Source organism: Ictidomys tridecemlineatus, chromosome 3 (assembly GCF_052094955.1).
Source record: "Ictidomys tridecemlineatus isolate mIctTri1 chromosome 3, mIctTri1.hap1, whole genome shotgun sequence".
Taxonomy (NCBI): domain Eukaryota; kingdom Metazoa; phylum Chordata; class Mammalia; order Rodentia; family Sciuridae; genus Ictidomys; species Ictidomys tridecemlineatus.
Window position 1 is genome coordinate 1072028 of NC_135479.1, and position 17704 is coordinate 1089731.

Genomic DNA, 17704 nt, shown 5'->3' on the forward strand with positions numbered 1-17704 from the left:
TAGCTGTAGAATCCTGCCAAGTGGCAAGGCGGACCCCTCCTGCCTCCACAGGGCCGAGTGGCATCTCCAGGTCTGGCCCTTCTCCAACAGCTCCATGACAACTCAGGACCGTCCTGCTCTTCCTCTGAACCGAGTGTGGCTCACTAAGCACACCCCATCCACACGTCTAAGTCCACACGCTTGAGAGACGCTCTTTCTGGAGGCATTGTGTCCCACAAGAGCACACATGGCCTTGCTCATCAGCACATGAACGCCTACAGGCCCTGCAAGATGTCCCCAACCAACAGGGCAGCTCCCCAGATCAGACAGCCAGAGCCACCCAGGCACCTGGCTACCCAGGGAATCACGGTGGCTCCCTCCTGGTGCAAGAACGGCACCCCGTGGCCACTTCCCTGGGGCTGACGAGTCACCTTCCAGCTTCTTACAGCACTACAGCCCCCTCCGCAAGTCCCACTGCACAAGCCTCAGCACCGGGGCTGAGAGGATGCCAGCCCACGGCCAGGCAGACTGGCCGGCACAGGGCACCACCCAGGCCAGGCCTCACAGGGTTGAACTGCCCCTCCAGGAATTTCTGTGACCACCCTCAGAGCCCTCTGGCAGCCCGCCACCAGGAAACTCACCAGCTGCAAAGCCTCTTTAGCAGCAGGATCCTTCTCACAAATAAAATCTAAGTGGACCCTGAGGACATCCACGCCCGTAGGAGTGGGCAGAGCTGCTGCAGCGGGAGGAGAGGGCTGGCACTCCCAGGTGGGACAGCGACACCTCGGCCGCGCTCTCCTCCTGTCTGCAGGCTGCAGAAGCAGCACCTGTAGATGCCTTGCCTCGGGCAGGGCAGGAACAGACTCTCGGGGTAACAATGTCAGGCCAGGCTGGCTCATGGGCAGGCTCTGAGGGTAAGGATGTGGTGTGTCCACTGCTGTCCCTAACACCAAGGCAGGAAAGGGTACACCTAACACCTTCTCCAAACGAGCTCCCTCCTTCAGGATGCCGGGCACAGGGTGCCAGGCCCAGCCATGCCCCAGCCAGGCACGACTAGCTTCAGGTGACGCTGGCCAGAGGAAGAGACCCTCCCTATTTCTGAGCCAGAAGCTGCAGGCTTGAGTCCTGACAGAGCCTGCTTGCTGGACTCCTGAACCTTCCCTGGAACCAAGCCCTTGGGGAGAGGAACCCAGCACATCCAAGAACCTGAGTGATTCCTGGGAAATTTGCAAGGAAGCTGTGACTGCTGGGGCAGACGGGGTCTTGTGGCACCCAGTGGATGAGCAAGAGCCACACCCAGGCTGAGCCGAGGTAGTTCTGGAGAGGATGAAGGCCTCACCACACTTCCAAGGGGACTGGCAGAAGCCGTTTGGCCTTGGCTACAGAATCTAAGAGGGGCCAGGCCGAGACTCCAGGCAGGAGCTGATCAACAGGGCAGACTTCACCTGCTCAGGAGTTGCCATGGCTGCCACTGGCCAGGGCCACTGGACAGTGGAGGGAAAGAGGCAGAAGGTGGACACTCCTTGAGGGCCCAGTGGGAAGCAGAAATGGTTCCTGCAGGTGTGCAGCCCCAGGCAGGGCAGGAGCTTGCTCCCAGTAGCCATTCATCCACCCATCAGCACCCACCTGCTGAGACCAAAAGGTGGGCCCCCCCCCACGCCTCAGGTGGTGGGGGTGGGCATTACTGGGATGGCAGGACAAAGATGGCCCCAGAACTGAGATGCCAAATGCCATGGGACCACAGCGTGCCACGCTCAACAGGGAGCTGCCTCACAAGTCATTGCCAGGGCGGAGGCGCGTCACAGGTCACCCAGGCCAGCAGCTGCTGACCCGGCTGCTTCCCAGGTCCTCTCTCCCAGCACAGTTTGACTGAAGCTGACGAGAATCTCCACGCCAGGGCTGGGGCTGTAGCTCAGTGGTTAAGCACCACTCAGTTGAATCCCCCAAGAAAAACCCTCCCAGCTGGGCAGGAGGGTGGACAGCAGCTTCTCCAGGTCTGGGCAGAAAGAGTGGGTCAGATTCAGGGTGGCTCCAGGTGGCAGAAACATTTGGTGGTGCCATGAACAGTGGGCACCAGAGCCCATCAGACTAAACACCTAACCAGGACCTCGCCCAACGGCAGACACAGACCACAACAGAACAAGTCACCACTGAGACGCAGCCGTGGCTGCTAGCCCTGGCTTATCAGGTCCCCTGGTCCACCGCACCCTTACCTCCTGCTGGGGCTCCTCGCCAGGCCTTGGCTTCTTGGGTTTGGAGGGACCTCCAGGGCAGGAGAAGGACTTGGGCGACATGGCCAAGGGTGAGACTGGAGACTTCGCGCTCTGCGAAGGGCCCCCCAGCCGCTGTCCCCCACCAGAGAAAGGAACAAAGGGGGCGGACACAGGCTTCTTTGTGCTCTGCTTTGCCTGAGCGTCTCCTGGCTCTGAGCTGCCCGTGAGGCTGGTCCCCGAGGTGCCTGCATCATCCTGAGACCACAGGTCGCCCCTGATGAGCCCCCCTGATTTTAAGAGGGGCAGAGGGCTGCCAGTGGCCTGGGTGGCTGACGTGGAGGAGGCCGGGCTTCCTGGGGTCTTGCTCCCCATGGCCCCAGGCTCCTGCTGGCCTGCAGAGTCACATTGCTTCATGACAAACCTGGGGGAGCCAGAAAGTGAGTGGACACCACAGAGCAGAGGACAGGACCTTCTCCACTTTCTCCAGTCCCACCCTCTGAGGGCACCTCATAGAGGGGTGGCCCGAGCTCCCGCACCGCCTCTCCTACTTTCCACATTCCCTCTCTCTTTCCTTTGAGATCTCGGGTTTGTTGTTTTGTGTGGGGATTGAACCCAGGGGCTCTACCACCAAGCCGCACCCCAGCCCTTTATGTGTTTTTGTGACAAGGTCTCACTAAATTGCTTAGGGTGATCTTGAACTTGCGAACCTCCTATCTGAGCTTCCCAAGTCGCTGGGATTACAGGTGTGGCCACTACACCTGGCCGAGCACACATTTTATTTTTAACTAAATGGAACTCCAAACCCAGTACTGCTCTGCCCTTACCTGATGGTGGCACTGCCCCCAGTCAGCCCCAGTGACTGCAGCGTTGTGCTCCGTAGGGCCTCTCCGCCAGTGACCTGTAGGAAAGGCAAACAGGACTCTTAAGTGCCTCTCCCGGATGCCACACCCAGGGCAACACCCCAAGCCCTCGCTGACAAAGACCTAGCAGGCCCAGGCCGGGCTCCTCTGACAGTGCCCTCTCCCACCAGGCCTTCCTCTGCCCTTGAGCTCTGTGAGCCCACGAGCTCTGCAAGGTCCAACAACCTGACTTGCAGCTGGTGAGGCCCCGTGACCATCTTTCTCCACCCAGCCTGGCCTCCTCAGCTATGAATTGAGCCCACTGAGGCTGGGAGAGAAGGATGGGCTGGGTGGGGGCCACCCTGAGGCCCGTAGCCCTGCCCAAAGCTGCCGGCCAGTGGGAATGGATGGGGGGAGCGCACTGAGGTGAGCGCAGAGAACAGGCCCCATACCCACCAAAATTGCCCATCTTGATCTGTGAACACTAGGTCCATGGCCACCACTGGCCAGAATGACTGCCGAGTCTGCCCAGAACAGCCTGTTCAGAGAAGGGCCTCTTCCCCAGCACTCCCAGGCCCCTCACAGCCCACTGCACTGCGGCAGGACGCAGGGACAGCAGACAGCCCAGGCCTCAGGGGTCCAGACACTGGGGTGCCGGTCAGGTTCACCAGCTCCACAGCTGCTGGCCAGGCTCCAGCAGGACCAGCCACCTCTGTGGAGGGAGCCCGTCCATGGCTCTGACTCTTCAGAACCCTTTGAGCCACAGGGACCCCAGGTCAGAACATAGTCCCGCGGGCTCTGCTGGCCTGGCCAGGGTGGCAGTACCCACTCTGCACCCTGTCTGGCTGTGGCCAGCCCAGCTTCTTCCCCACCATGCCACCAGCAGCCACAGCTGCCCTCCAGGCCAGTGCTGCCTCAGAGTCACTGACCTATCTGACTAGTCCTCCCCTCTCAAGGACCACTTTTGGTTGTGTTTTGCCAGGGACTGAACCCAGCACCATACTCCACCACTGAGCAACATCCCGCCCTCAACAGTCATTCCTGACACTCAGCTCTGGATGCACAGGGCTCAGGATGGACAGGGCCCAGGCCCAGCTGTCTACACCCACTGAGCTAACCTAAGCTCTTTGAGGAGCAGCCCCTGGAGAGGATCGTCCCTCTGAGGGCTGAACACAAGAGCCAGGGTGCATGGCCACACCCCAGCGGTCAGCCCAGTCCCAGAGGCCTGTGGCCATCTCTTCCCCAGGACGCGCTGGCATGAGCGGCTTCCTGGTCCCTCACAGCTTCAGGTCAGGGGACCTCGAATGGGAACAACGGGGGGAAGTCCTGGCCACACAAGGGCTGTCCCAGCCTCTCAGGGACCGTGTCCCCCACTCTGCCCCAAGCCAGCAAAGGGCACTGGGCCAGGGTTGAAACAAAAAGGCCCTGTGAGGCCACAGGACCAGGCACTAGGAGGGTCCCCACCATGGCAGGCAGGCTGCCGGGCGGATGGCAGGGTCTTGGGGCCAGACTTTGCCTCGGCCTCGCTGTGCTCGGTTTTGAAAAAGATCAAAACAGGGAGCAAAGCAAATATTTATTAAAATGAAACCACTTTTGTAACTCTTGGGCTTTGAGAGAAGCTGAAAAAACAAACAGGCCACTGAGGGAGGTTTCGGGAGCAGCCTGGGCGGCGCGGCTGGTCCCAGTGAGCCGGCTGTGCCGCTTCTTTCCATAAAACACGCCGGCTCTCAGGAGCCGCCGCCCAGGCTGCCGCTTTGAGCTTTGAAGATGGTGGGCAGTTTCCAGCCTGGAGAGCGGGCTGGGCTGGCTGAGCATGGCAATGGGCAGGGGTGGGTGGCCGGCACCTACCTCGTCCCTCATGTACACACAGACAGGGGTCGCCTCTCCCGGCTGCTGCACGTGCTCTCTGGGTGGAGGAAAGAGTGCTGTCAGGGGCCTCTGGGTGGGACAGCTAAGAGCCCCAGGCACCCAGCCCAGCTGGGGGCAGGGGGCCCTGGGGGCTTAGGGCCACAGCCCTCAGCCAAGCAGCCCAGCTGGCATAGCCTCCCACACCCCATCCACCCCTGACCACTGGGAGGAGGGAGGCGACAGCCAAGCAGAGCCCCAAGAAGGTCCCAGCCATTGGCATGCAGCCTTGAGAGAGAGAGACCGTCAACCCTAGACAACCCCAGCAGCAGCACGCTGCCAAGGGTGCTACACTCTGCTGTGTGCTAGGCCAGGGCACGAGACAGGTATCAAGGTCCTGGGATCTGGGTTTCCATCTCAAGACGACTCTCAGAGGGCCACTGACCCGAGATGGCCAGGACCAGTTCAGCATGCAAAGCCATTAGGCGAACTTGGAGCAAGAGGTAAAGTCCCCAAGGCCACGAGCATTGCTATATGCTGTCCCCGCTGCCCAGCACATGGGGCTCACTGGGGTGTACATGCAGCAGTCTTTAGGTACTACAATGCCAGTCCTTGACCACAGCGCACATGGCAGTCCGCAGGGCCCAGTGGATAACCGCAGGGCATGGACAGGGACAGTGGCACCTCTTGGTGAAGCACAGTTCAACACCCGTGGTGTCGAGTGGGACAAGACAGGCTCTGAAGAGGACCTTTACACAGTGAGGCAGTAGCACTGCAAACACGCTGGTCCATGCCTGCCCAGAAGGCCACCTGGAAGCTGAGCTCCCAGGGACCAACACAAGTTGGGGACAAGAACAGGAATAGGCTGGGAAACACCAGACCCAAAGGGATCCGCCCCCCATACACAGCCCCCCCCCCCCCGCATGGTCCCACCAAGGGCTGTGCCCATCCCTGGCCCCACGCTCAGCTCAGGCCTGACTGCCCACATCAGTCAGCCACATGATGTGGGGCAGGGCTCGAGCAGCAAGGGGCATGGGTCCGTGCTGGCAACCAGAAGGCAGGGCAGAGACTAGGTAAGGCAAGGCTTGGATGGGCTGCAGCCTGGGAGGGCCAAGGACAGGCACTGGGACCACCAGGCAGGGAACCTGGGCACCAAGCGGGTTTGCAGCCCCCCCTCCCCTTAGAGCATACTGTAGAGCGTCTGATGGCAAGAGCTCTGGTCTCTTCCTGGGTTACTCACAGCTCTATGGGCCCTGGGAGGTTTGGAAACCAGGAGGTGGGACCTAGCTGAAGCAAGTGGGCCCTCAAGGCACCTGCCTTTGGGGACTCGACCTTGGCCCCAACCCCTCCTCCCCACCCTGCTTCCAGCCCCTGTGATGAGCAGCTGGCTCCACCACACCCTCTGCCACCAAGCACTGCCACTGAAGCCCAAGGCCTGGGGCTGCAGGGCTAGGGACCAAGAAGCCTCCAGAACCACGAGCCAAGATGAACCTTTCCTCCTTCAAGCTGTTGCTCTCAGGTGCTCGGTCCCAGCAACACACACAACCTAAGGAAACAGGGAGCTCAGGCCACAAGTCGTCTGGGAAAGCCCTGAATGTGACAGCTAGCTTCAGGTCACACAGCTGGCCGCACCACTCAACCAGGGACTCCCCCGGCCCTGATGCCGGCAGAGCGTGGCCAGGGCTCCCTGAAGCAGGGGTGCACACAGCAGGACGACATCAAAGCCTGGACGGGCTCCGACACATGGCTTCTCCAGAAGAAACCCAGGCGGTCAGATTCGCTTGTGCAAGACTGAGGAGCGGCCAGAGGCCAAGGGAGGGCACTAAAATCCCTCCCAGACCTTCAGCCACTCAGACCAGCAAGCAGAGCTCCCTGCCAGGTGGCAGGTCTCCGGAGGCCTCCTGCACAACCCTCAGGTTCTGAAGACCTGCCGTGCACCACAGGCCAGGCGAGCCTGGAGGGAGAGACAACCAGTGCACCCCGTGGTTCCTGTGGTGCTACCCACTCACATGAGACACCCCTCGGCCAAAGAGAGGGTGCTGGGGGCACAGTCAGGTCCCAATCCTCAAAGGCCAGCAAACATTCCCTGGTCAGAGCCAAGGGCCAGCTTGGATGATTGGGCAGAGCAGAGATGCCACGGCTGCTGGCCTTGGGTACAAGTTCCACCCACCACAAAGCTCATCACCCCCTGAGGGGTAGACTGCCCACTCAGGGCCCCACTGCTGTGTGGTGCACCTTGTGCTGGGGACAGGCGGTGTCTGTAACCACTGTTTGGCCCTGAACAAGCCAGAGCTGGTACAAACACACTGCCAAGAAAATTTTGTGTTCCCCACACAAGAATGACACATGCTGACAAAAGCTAGCAAGACCAGCAGAGCCGTGACTGCCGGAAGAGTGGGTCCTCCTGCTCAGGGAGCCTGGAGAGCCAGGCAAGGTGTCTTGGCCACCAGCACACGACAGCACAGACCTGCTCCCTGCCCCCTGCCCCGTGTTCAGGCTGGAGGGAGCAAAGAGGGCAGCAGCTGAGCCCAGGAGTTCAGAGCCAGCTGTCCACTGGGCCCACAAAGCAATGAGGAGGGGCTGAGTCCCCTGTGTAGCCAGTTCATGGACTTGACACTCACCAACACCCCCAGTACCCGCAAACTGACTTGAGAGTGCCCCCTGGGGCGGGCTGGGCCGGAGTGGAGCAGAGGCGGCCGAGGCTCCTTGGGGCAGGGCACTCCAGCCTGACTGGGGGCTCTGCCCAGGCAGCGAGTTCCAGTCTGGGGACTTCGGCATCTGTGCTCAACACATGTCGGGCTTTCTCCCACCCAGGCTCAGCCCTTGATGTTGCTTCCAGCTTCCCCCTCCTCCAAGCTCACCTGGCCATGCAGAACTGTGCCTGCTCAACAGCTGCTCTGAGGGCTGCCCCACGGGCAGCAGGATGCTGCCTGACTTGTCCCTTACACCCCACACCAACCTGTCCTGGAGCTCCTCACAGGTCCCCCACCTGGATGACACTCAGGCCCCCAAAAGCCCCCAGCATCCGCTCCACGTGCTCCTGGCCTCTGCACGTGGCTGTAGACGTGCTCTTCCCAGGCCTGCCCATGGTAACATCTTGACCGCCCGATGCTGCAGCTCATCGCTGAAGGGCACTGCAGCCAGACTGAAGGTCCAACCCAGACAGGCAGGAGCAGCAGCGGCCCAGATGCCAGTGAGACATACCCAGTGCCAAGAACTTCAGGCCCACAAAAGGGGCCTCATCTTCCCGTTGATTGCGTGCTTGAAGAATACTACTTTGGTACACTGAGCTAAACAAACATTACTAAAATTATTATGCCCATTGTTACTTTCTGCTTAACACAAGTGCTAGGAAATTCTGAGTTCCTTCATGACCTGACGGTCATTGCTTGTGTGGTATTCCCAGAGCTGCTCCAGAGGCTGGGGGCCAGGTATGGGCCACATCCATGTTCAGATGGAAGGCCCTACCTAACATCACTGGCTCTAGCCTAGGAGACCACCTGGTGGTCCCCGACACACCGAGCATGACCCCCATGCCATGCTGATCTCCAGAGGACTCCCTAGCAGGTGTAGGTCTGCGATCCCCAACCTAAGCACACCTAACCAGGCCCAGCACCTGTGTGGTTCTCATACTCTCCCACTTTCCGGAAGTATCAGGGAGTAGCCAGCTTCTCTCCTGTCCCAGTCTGGGGAGACTGGGGGTCCCAGAACCAGACCACATGCTCCTCCTCACTTCATGTAAACATGTCAGAATCAGGGATGTCTCAGTTCCCAGTGGACCCTCTGCTCTGTCCCCAGCCTGTGCTCACTGGGCCTGGAGCCCTCACCATGGAACTGGAAAAAACACACGCGCGCGCACGCACACACATACACGCATGCATGCACGCACGCACACACGCACGCAAGGGACCTCCATCCTGCTTCCCAGTGAGGAGCACCAACTTCAAAGACAAAACTGGTTCTGCACTTCCAGAGCTGAAATGTCTCTTGGTTCAGCAATTCTGCCTCTGGAACTTATCCTAAGGGAGGAGCTAAGGGTGGTCCTCGGCCAGCAGCCCACTCCCACTGCCTGTGCAGGCCACACGCTGGGCAACAACTGGCTGCGTCTCTGGCGAGTTGGTCAGGTACAAAAGGCAGTCCTGTCACCCAGCAGAGGAGGGAAGTGGGAAAAGCACTGAAGACACTCTCCACAAGGGAGTCTGCACAATCATGGCCAGAAAGGCCAGCCCAAACCTCTTCCCACGCAGCCTTCCCATGTCCATGAGCTGTCATGAACATCCTTGACAGACACTCCAACTGTCACCCAGGCCCTGAGGCTGTGACCTCCAGACTCCATAGCCTCTATGGCGCGTTCCTCCAGGTGGAAGTGCTGCCCACCCTCCCCCCAGCCACACTTCACCATTTACAATCACCCAGCCTAGGAGGCTTCTGTGAACACCCTTGGCCTGCCCCAGAGGCCACTCCAGGACACTCGGGGCCATGTCCTCGTCTTCGTACCCACCCACCACCAACATGACAATAAATGAGGTACAGTCCACGAGCCGCCGAGAATCCTGCTGCCGTGTGCAGCCCTGGGACCGCCACCTCAGGCAGTACCAGGCCCAGAAGGCAGGTCCCCTGGGGCTGTCTGTCCTGGGTGCTGACTCTCCTCAAGGAGCCCGACTCCACCAAGCACAGGCCGCAGTTCCCTCCCTGGGGTGTGGGCAACACTGGAACCTTTCTGGGATTCGGAAAACACCGGATTCTGAAGGCACTTCTCCACCCCCGAAGAATTCCCAGGCCTGCCCTCCCTCACAGCTGTGGAACGTCCTGCATTTCACAACGATGACCCTTGATGAGGGTCTTCCACACACTCGGCTGGGCCCTCAAACCTTGGGCACTGCTCTCCAGAGACCCACAGGAGAGGCTGAAGATCCCACTGAGTTTCTGACTGACCCTCTGCCCTCTTTTCTCCACCCTCCACTAGGGTGCCCTCAGTTCCTCCACCCACCGAGGAGGCGCAGCCTCTATCCTCAGAGGAGTCAGCCACACAGCCACCAGGAGGGTGACCAGCAGTGGTCATGAGCCGGCCAGTGGTGCGTGCTGGCCCCAGCCTAGGAGGCTATGCACACTCTGGCTCTGAAGCCCACAACCAGAGAAGGAGCCAGTCCGTGTGACCACAGCCGCCACGGACCAACACCTGCCTGAGGCGCTCCTGGCTGCGCACACACCTGCAGCCCCAGGCCACCTTCACCCAAGTGCTCCGTTGCAGCCCATCCCCATGTTGATGACCTCGCATGTCCTCTGAAGACAGCGACTAACACACAGTTCCCAACCAGCCGGGAGCCATCTCGTCCTCTTCATTCCCCTGCCTCAGGGGCAGCTGCACACCTGGGGCGTCCACTCATCTTAAACCTTCAAACCAGGCTCCATCAAAACTGCTGTTATCAGGGTTGCCGAGAGCCCAGCCTGCAGACCCCAGTGCCTCATCCTTAGTGCAGCTGAGGACAGCTGGGCACTCCACCCACCCACTAGGGTCCAGAGCAGTCTCTCTCTACAGTGGCCTCTGCCAGGCAGAGCCACGTCGCACACACAACCCCCACGCCAGGCCCTGTTCTCAGAGCTGGAGACACCCCCGCTCATCTTGTCTGCACACCCATGCAACAAAAGGGGCCACAAAGGCCCTGAGAGTGGAGCAACAGAGCCTCACAGTCAGCACTACTCCTTCTGCTCTGCTGGTGAGGCCGGTCAAGTGAACAGAGACTTCCATCCCACAATGAAAAGACCCAAACTTAAAGGGCTACCACTTTCACACATCCAAGAATAAAGCTTAAACCATAAATCAACCGCCAGGAACTAACACATGCCAATATTATTAAGAAGACCAGCTAGGCACAGTGGCATATACTTGATGCTAGCTACTTGGGAGGTTGAGGCAGGAGGATCCCAACTTCAAGGTCACCTCAGTGATTTAATGAGATACTGCTGCAAAGTAAAAAATAAAAAGGGCTAGGGATGTGGCTCAGTGGTACAGCCCCACTGGACCCAATCCCCAGTCCTGAGGGATTAAAAAAAAAAGACAATTCATTTTCATGAAGAATTTCATACCACAGAGTTAGTGTCTTTTCTGATCCCCCAAACACTGACCCCATCTATCCAGGGAAAGCAGGCACAGGAAGAGGCACCAGTACCACTCCCTTCTCTGCTCACCAAGCCCCTGGGGGGCCTCACAGGTCCCCACAGAGCTGGAGGCATGCTCCTGCTCCTCTTGGAGAGCAATGACAAGGCTGTGTCAGGCCTGAAAGCTTAATGAGAGGAGCCACTGGCCACCCACAGCACTGGGTCCTGACCAGTAAATGGGCAGCTTCCACATCCCATCAGTCCTCTCAACCAGCACCACCTGGGGCAAGGCTCATGCTCGGGCCGTGGCCATAAAAGTGTGGGTTCAGACCCTGGGGCCACAGCAGCATGCCTGCCAGGAGCGGGCAAGAAAGAGTCAGGGACCTGCCCACCAATACTCACCTGGTCTGTGCAAAGTGGCTGAGAAGCTCCCAGAGGGTCTGGCCTGAACAGAAAGTATCCTGCAACCGGGAGCCATCATCAAGCTGCAGAGCAATTCGAACCTGGAAGGGCAGGACGTGAGAAGTCAGTTAGCAAGAAGAGCAGGTATCCCAACAAACCTCACTTGAATCCCAGGGAACAGGCAGAAGGCACCCACCTGGGGAGCACTGCTGCCACTCTGTACACCCTGGAGACACCAGTGGTTTAGGGGCCCTTAAGGGTCACACCAGCACATGCAGGGGCACAGGTGTGCAGGCCCCACAGGAAGAATCCCTCATGGAAATGCCTCTGGTGCCAGAGGCACCCTCAGAAGGTCACACTCCATTCACCTGGTGCAGCATCACCAGAGGCCCCGAGCCGAATTGCCCCTGACCAGCCCCAGAACCCTGAGACAGTAACTGATGTGTGTTGCCAAGTTTCCAGAAATTTATTACATGGCAAAATGTAACTGACACATGCCATTTTATGAATTTTTATTCACAACTGAGCACACTACTTTTCCAAATCTTTTTGGACTGGTAATTGATCACCCTGGAGCACTGAACCCCCAAGCCACATCCCCAACCCTTTTTATTTTTGAGATAGGGTCTCACTAAGTTTGCTTAGGCCCTCTCGAAGTTGCTGAGACTGGCTTTGGACCTGTGATCCTCCTGCCCCAGCCTCCTAAGCCTCTGGGATTACAGGCATGCGCCACTGTACCTGGCCCATATCTACTGTTAATAATTGTGTCCCCATTCAGGAGCACACCCAAACGGAGGCATTCCTTCTGGTCCCTCAGCAAAGGGAAGCAATAGATCCCCTGGTGCACGAAGCCTGGGTGTGGACCTGAGCTCCACCCTCAGACCACACACCCTGGCCCAGGCTTACACATCTGTTCTCACCATGGGATTCTTTCTTTAAGTGCACATTTACATCGAACCCCAGTAACTCAGAGGAGGGACTCCCTGCATGACAGGGTGCCTGGGCCTCCCACTCAACCCGCATACCTGAGGAACCCTGAGGGAAGCCAGGCTCCCTCCCACGCAGCCGAGAGGACCGCAGCAGCAACCAAAAGACCAGTGTTGGGCTCAGTTCCAGCCCACTGAGTCCTGGTCGACACAATCCAGCCACGGCCTTGGGGAGCTATCAATGCCCCAGGGCAGAGCCTCCTGATCTGATGAGAAAGCACTTTCCCACCACGCAGGGAAAACACAATCACAGGAGAAAGGCCTGGGCAGCGGCTGGTCAAGAGGACAGTCATCACCCTTGCTGCCGTTTTCATCTGCAACAGAGGCTACCTTCCAAACCCCTAATAGCCTGGACCCAAGGGACTGCGGTGAGCAGCAGCAGGGCCAGCAAGCCCTGCTAGAGAAGGACGGCAAGGCCTAAGCTCTGCAGCTGCTGGCCGAGGTGTGCAGCAGCTGCTGGGGGTCCACCTGGCTCCTCAGGTTCTATATCTTTATGACTCTGTGACCAGACGCGTCAGCCTGGTGGGCAAACATTATTGACAGGCTGAGATCGACACGGCACCAAAAAGGAAAAAAGGAAGACAGAAGACCATGACTGGCTTCCAGTCAAACCAGGTAGAATACATTGCTCCAGCCTGACGGAGAAAGGCCCCCGACTCCCTTCTCCTCTTCCAGCCCTTCCTGGCTCACAGCCCAAACGAGAGCCAGGCAAGCAGCCCCCACCTCACAGCCGGCCACATACCTACCATTTTCTCTGGCCCCTCACGGCTCCGGGACACAGGCACCATCTCTAGTTTGGCATTGTTGGGCAGGTTGGCAAATCTCCACTGGAGAGAGAGGTCCAGCACAGTCCTCTGGAACCTATGGAAAGAGACCAAAGCCACTTGCTGCCTTGCAGACCACACTCGTCCTGACTCCATCCAAACTGCAGGGCAGCTCCCCACTGAGCAGGCCCCATGGCCACAAGAGCAAAAAGTTACAACCTGCAGAGAGGCAGGTCCCCAACCACAGGGAGCTCAGGAAGGAAAGAGAAGTATAGCACTGACTCAGCCTGAAAGCCTGGGAGACAGGGAGAGGAGCAGGAAACTGGCATCATGAACCTCTGGACCCAGAGGCCTATAGACCCTCAAGAAATGAACACATGGGGGCGGGGGCTGGGACTGGGCTCAGCGGAGGAGCGCTCGCCTAGCACGGGCGGGCCCCAGGTTCGATTCTCAGCACCACATAAAAATAAAAGACACTGTGTTGTGCCCATCTACACCAAAAAAATAAATATTCCACCAGTGGAAAGTCTCCCCCTACCACTCCTGCTTCCTCCCATCCTCCAAGGGGGCCACACCCAGGAGACAAACAGAGGAGGCAGAGATTCTAGAGAAACCACACCAGGAATGGGCCAACCCAACATCCTCAAGGTAAACTCAGGGCAAGAGCAGACAGTAAAGCTACAGCCTCCCACCTGCAGCAGCAGCCATTTCTCTGCCATCTCCTGGGGTGAGCTGTGAACCAGGGCCTGGAGGTCTAAGAGCCTCCTAGCCAGCAAAAAACACCATAGATCCCTGGGAAAACAAGGTGAGCCTGAAGACTTCTCTGAGCCCCAGCAGGGAGGGTCAGAGGTGTTCCAAAGGCCCAGACAATACGGCTTCTCTCAAAAGCACCAGGGACCAAAAGCCCTGGTGAGTCACAGAGATGGCATCCAAGGAAAGGAGAAACAGGCAGCAGCCCTGAGCCCATCTGGGATCAGCCTTCAAGAGCCTGCCCCTTCCAGAAAGCATGGCCTCACATAGTCACAACTAGTGTGCCTTCTGATGAGCAGCTCAGACCAGGAGCCAGCAGGCAGCCCAGGCCAGGCGAAGGCAGAGCCAGGACCTCAGTGCAAGGCTCCTGACACCCAGCTCAAAACACCTTGGCCGCAGACCCACAAGGAACTCAACACCTGCCCTAGGAGGAGAAGAATGACAGGCACTGGGGAGCTCACCATGCTGCCTTCGCCAGGGTGGGCAGGGCAGGAGCCACCCGCCTAGGAGCCTTCCCAACCTAACCCTTCTCATGCCAACTCCCACAGGTCCCAGGACCCGTGTGGAAGCAAGAACCACTGGTCCACCCCACACTCTGTGACAGACCACACACACCTGAGAAAAGTTCCTGCTCATCCATCTTAAAAAACAAAGTTACTGGCTCCGATTTAAAAAGAGACATGTCGGGGGGAGGGAGAGGAAGGGAGGGGGCATAGGGGTTGAAAAAACAGTAGGATGCGATGGTCATCACTACCCTAAGTACGCGTACGAAAACACGAAGATGTGACCCTACTTTGTGTACAACCGGAGATATAAAAAATTGTGCTTTATATGTGTAATATGAATTGTAGTACATTCTGCTGTCTTATATAACAAATTAAAATTTTAAAAATTTTAGAAATTAAAAAAAATAAAGAGAGATATGGATCAGAGGAAATCAATGGGAGAACAAGTAAGAGAACTATTGTCACTCAGAAGTCAGACACTGGACTCTATTTTAATTAAAGTTTAGAGGAAAACTACAGAACTCAGGAGAGAAATTCATGTGAAATTTGAATACAGAGAGTGGTCAGCACAACTGTTAATGCAAAATATTAGAAACAACTGCTCAAGGTTTTCTGGATTTCTAGCAGTTTACAAAGCCCAAAGGTATTTGGAAAAAATGAAATGAGGCAACACTGATAGTGTCTTGAACATGGCTAGCAGACCGGAAACTGCCAAATAAATATCTAATGTAAGACAGGACAGCAAGTCCAAAGAGAATCAAGAGCAGTGGGCAGAAAGGAGCCTCACTCACCCAGGAGAGGGATGGCAGTGCTTTGTAAACCAATGGCACGGTGAGTGATGACAGGAAGACAGGAGGAAAGCTAATACAGTGTTGCATTGGAGCTCACTCAAACTATACTCATTAACTGGGCATGATGGCCCACACCTGTAATCCCAGCAGCTTGGGAGGCTGAGGCAGGAGAATGATAGGTTCAAAGCCAGCCTCAGCAGCTTAGCAAAGCTGTAAGCAACTTAGTGACCCGCAGCCGGCTGGCCCTCAAATAAGAAATTAAAAGGGCTGGGGATGTAGCTCAGTGGTTAAGTGCCCTTCAGCTCAATCTGTGGTACCAAGAAAAGAAAAATTATACTCATTGGCTCCAACCAGACACCATCATACGGATGGCAGTCAACAGAGTTGGAACAACACTCTGTGACAGGATGCTCAGAAATGACCCACCAGTTGAAGCATGTGTCCTGGGATTCTCAGACAGACACAACAGGATGAGGGACAGGAAGGCTGACACCACCCGATGATAACTCCTGAGAAACTCCTCCCTGGAAAGCCCTTGAGCTGTGTGGACAAAGCTGAGGCAGGCTCCTGCCCTCTGCTCAACCATCAGGACCACACTGCCAGGACCTATCTTTAAGATGTAAAGCTTCCCTGGTAAGACAGAAACCCATCCCTCACCAGCACAAGTGTCCTGACACCCCTAGGCCTCAGACCCCTGGAGGATCTTGTGGATCTCCACGGAACTGTGCAGGGAACTCCAGGACTATGCTCTGCCATAGCTGCCAGGCTCCACCCCGTTTACAGAATTTCTTCCCAGAACCTCTTTGTCTTCAGACCCCTGCAAGAAACTTATACAACCAAATGCACTAAAGCCCTCTGTAGGTTGAATGTAGGCCCACAAAAGACACATCAATGTCCTAACCCCTCAACCTGTGAATGTGACCTTATTTGGTAGAAGGGTCTTTGCAGATGTACTTAAGGATTTGAATAAGATCATCCAGGATTACCCGGTGGGCCCTAAACCCAATGACAAGTATCCTCCTAATGCAGAGAGAAGCCATGTGAAGGCAGAGGCAGAGAATAATACAGCTACAAGCCAAGTACCCAGGCCTGCAGAAGCTAAGCTGGAAGAGGAGAGAAAGGACTCTCCCTCAGGACATGCAGAGAACAGCTCTGTCACACCTTGAATTTGGACTTCCAGGCACCAGAAAAGGCAAATATACTTCTGTTGCTTGAGGCCACCCAAGGGGACTCTTCCAAGCCAGAGACAGTACATGTTGGGGGCATGGAAGCAGATAAGACTGGGACCCCACAGCTGAGCCCAAGCACACTCACTTCAGATCGTATTCACTGGGGTTGAAGTCCTGCCGCCGACAGGTGTCCTCAAGAACCTGGGAGATTAAAGGACAGTGAACCTCTATTGTTGGCCAGGGCACCTGCCCAGAAAGGCAGACACCTCCATCTGTGCAGAGTCAGCTGCTTGGCTGTCCTGACAAAACCAGGTGTCAGGCCACTGGATCAGCAGCTCAAAGCCCTGCGCAACTAACCCACAAATCCTGTCCACTCACCCCTTCTAACTAGGGACCTCCACGACCTGCCTTATTTCCACCGTCTATTCATGTGGACACGGTCTATTCATGCTCTGGGCTCTCTGGTCCTCACTCCACAGATATCTTTGGATCACATGCCCTGAGATTGTCTCTCCCAAAGAATAAAGTTCAAACTATTCATTTCTGCCCGCTGCTCAAACCTGCCCAGAGACAGACTGCCCTGGGCCTAAGAGCCTTTGAAAACCTGCTCCCAGACCCTCGCCCCTCGTCCCCAGGAGCCAGATCAAAAGGGTCACTCCTGTAGGTCCTGTGGCCCCGCAGCCAGAATTCCCACTTCTGAACTTCGCGTCCCCCACTCCACCCGACCCCGTGGTCTCCTGCCACAGACACCGGTCGCATGTCCTTTGACCCTCACTGTCCCCTACAACAGGGGCTCAATGAACACTTTTAAGTTGAAATCATTCGAGGTCACAAGCAGCGCCCAGCAAAAGCGCAGTGCGTGACTCAGCAAGTCGCTTCCGGACACGAAAGCCGGCCCGTCCAAGGTCCCGGAGGATGAGAGGGACAGGGATGACCCCCTGCCCAACGCCCCGGAAGGCTGGGCTCAAGTGAGCGCCGCCGTGGCCTCTGGGCCCTCGAGGAGACTCGCGACGCGACCACCCGCCCGCGCAGGGCGCCGCCTCCCTCGGAGACCCCCGAGCCCGAGCCGCGGACCTCCAGGAGGGCGGGGCGCCGCGCGGGAGGAGACCATTGGCCGCCGCAGGCCCCGCCCCGGGCCCCGCCCCGGCGCTCCCGGCCGCCGCAGAGACCCCCGCCCGCCCCGGGCCGCCGGCCGCACCTGCAGCAGCACGGTGCTCGGCGTCACCTTCACCGTGTGGCGCCTCCCGTTCGGGGCCAGCACCGACACCGCGGAGCCCCCGCCGCCCGCCGGGGCCGCCATCTTCCGCTCACGTGACCCGCAGCCGGCTCGCCCTCAAACAACTTTATCGGCAACAGCCGCG

At 57.8% G+C, this 17704-nt stretch overlaps 1 protein-coding gene across 3 annotated transcripts in view; it reads right to left on the bottom strand.

Moving 5' to 3' along the window:
* Positions 1 to 17704, bottom strand: part of Aspscr1 (ASPSCR1 tether for SLC2A4, UBX domain containing) — a 38127-nt gene extending 20423 nt beyond the window's left edge. Inside the window, exons 1-7 of one of the 3 annotated variants that reach the window (XM_078041395.1) lie at positions 17542 to 17704; positions 16489 to 16544; positions 13110 to 13224; positions 11378 to 11478; positions 4880 to 4937; positions 3017 to 3090; positions 2193 to 2613 (exon numbers count right to left, since the gene is read on the bottom strand). In XM_078041395.1, the coding sequence (XP_077897521.1) occupies positions 2193 to 2613; positions 3017 to 3090; positions 4880 to 4937; positions 11378 to 11478; positions 13110 to 13224; positions 16489 to 16544; positions 17542 to 17643 (927 nt within the window). In that variant the 5' untranslated portion in view covers positions 17644 to 17704. Of the gene's footprint in view, positions 1 to 2192; positions 2614 to 3016; positions 3091 to 4879; positions 4938 to 11377; positions 11479 to 13109; positions 13225 to 16488; positions 16545 to 17417; positions 17437 to 17541 lie in introns of those variants that run through there. The other 2 variants (XM_078041397.1, XM_078041396.1) reach the window with 2 other exon arrangements.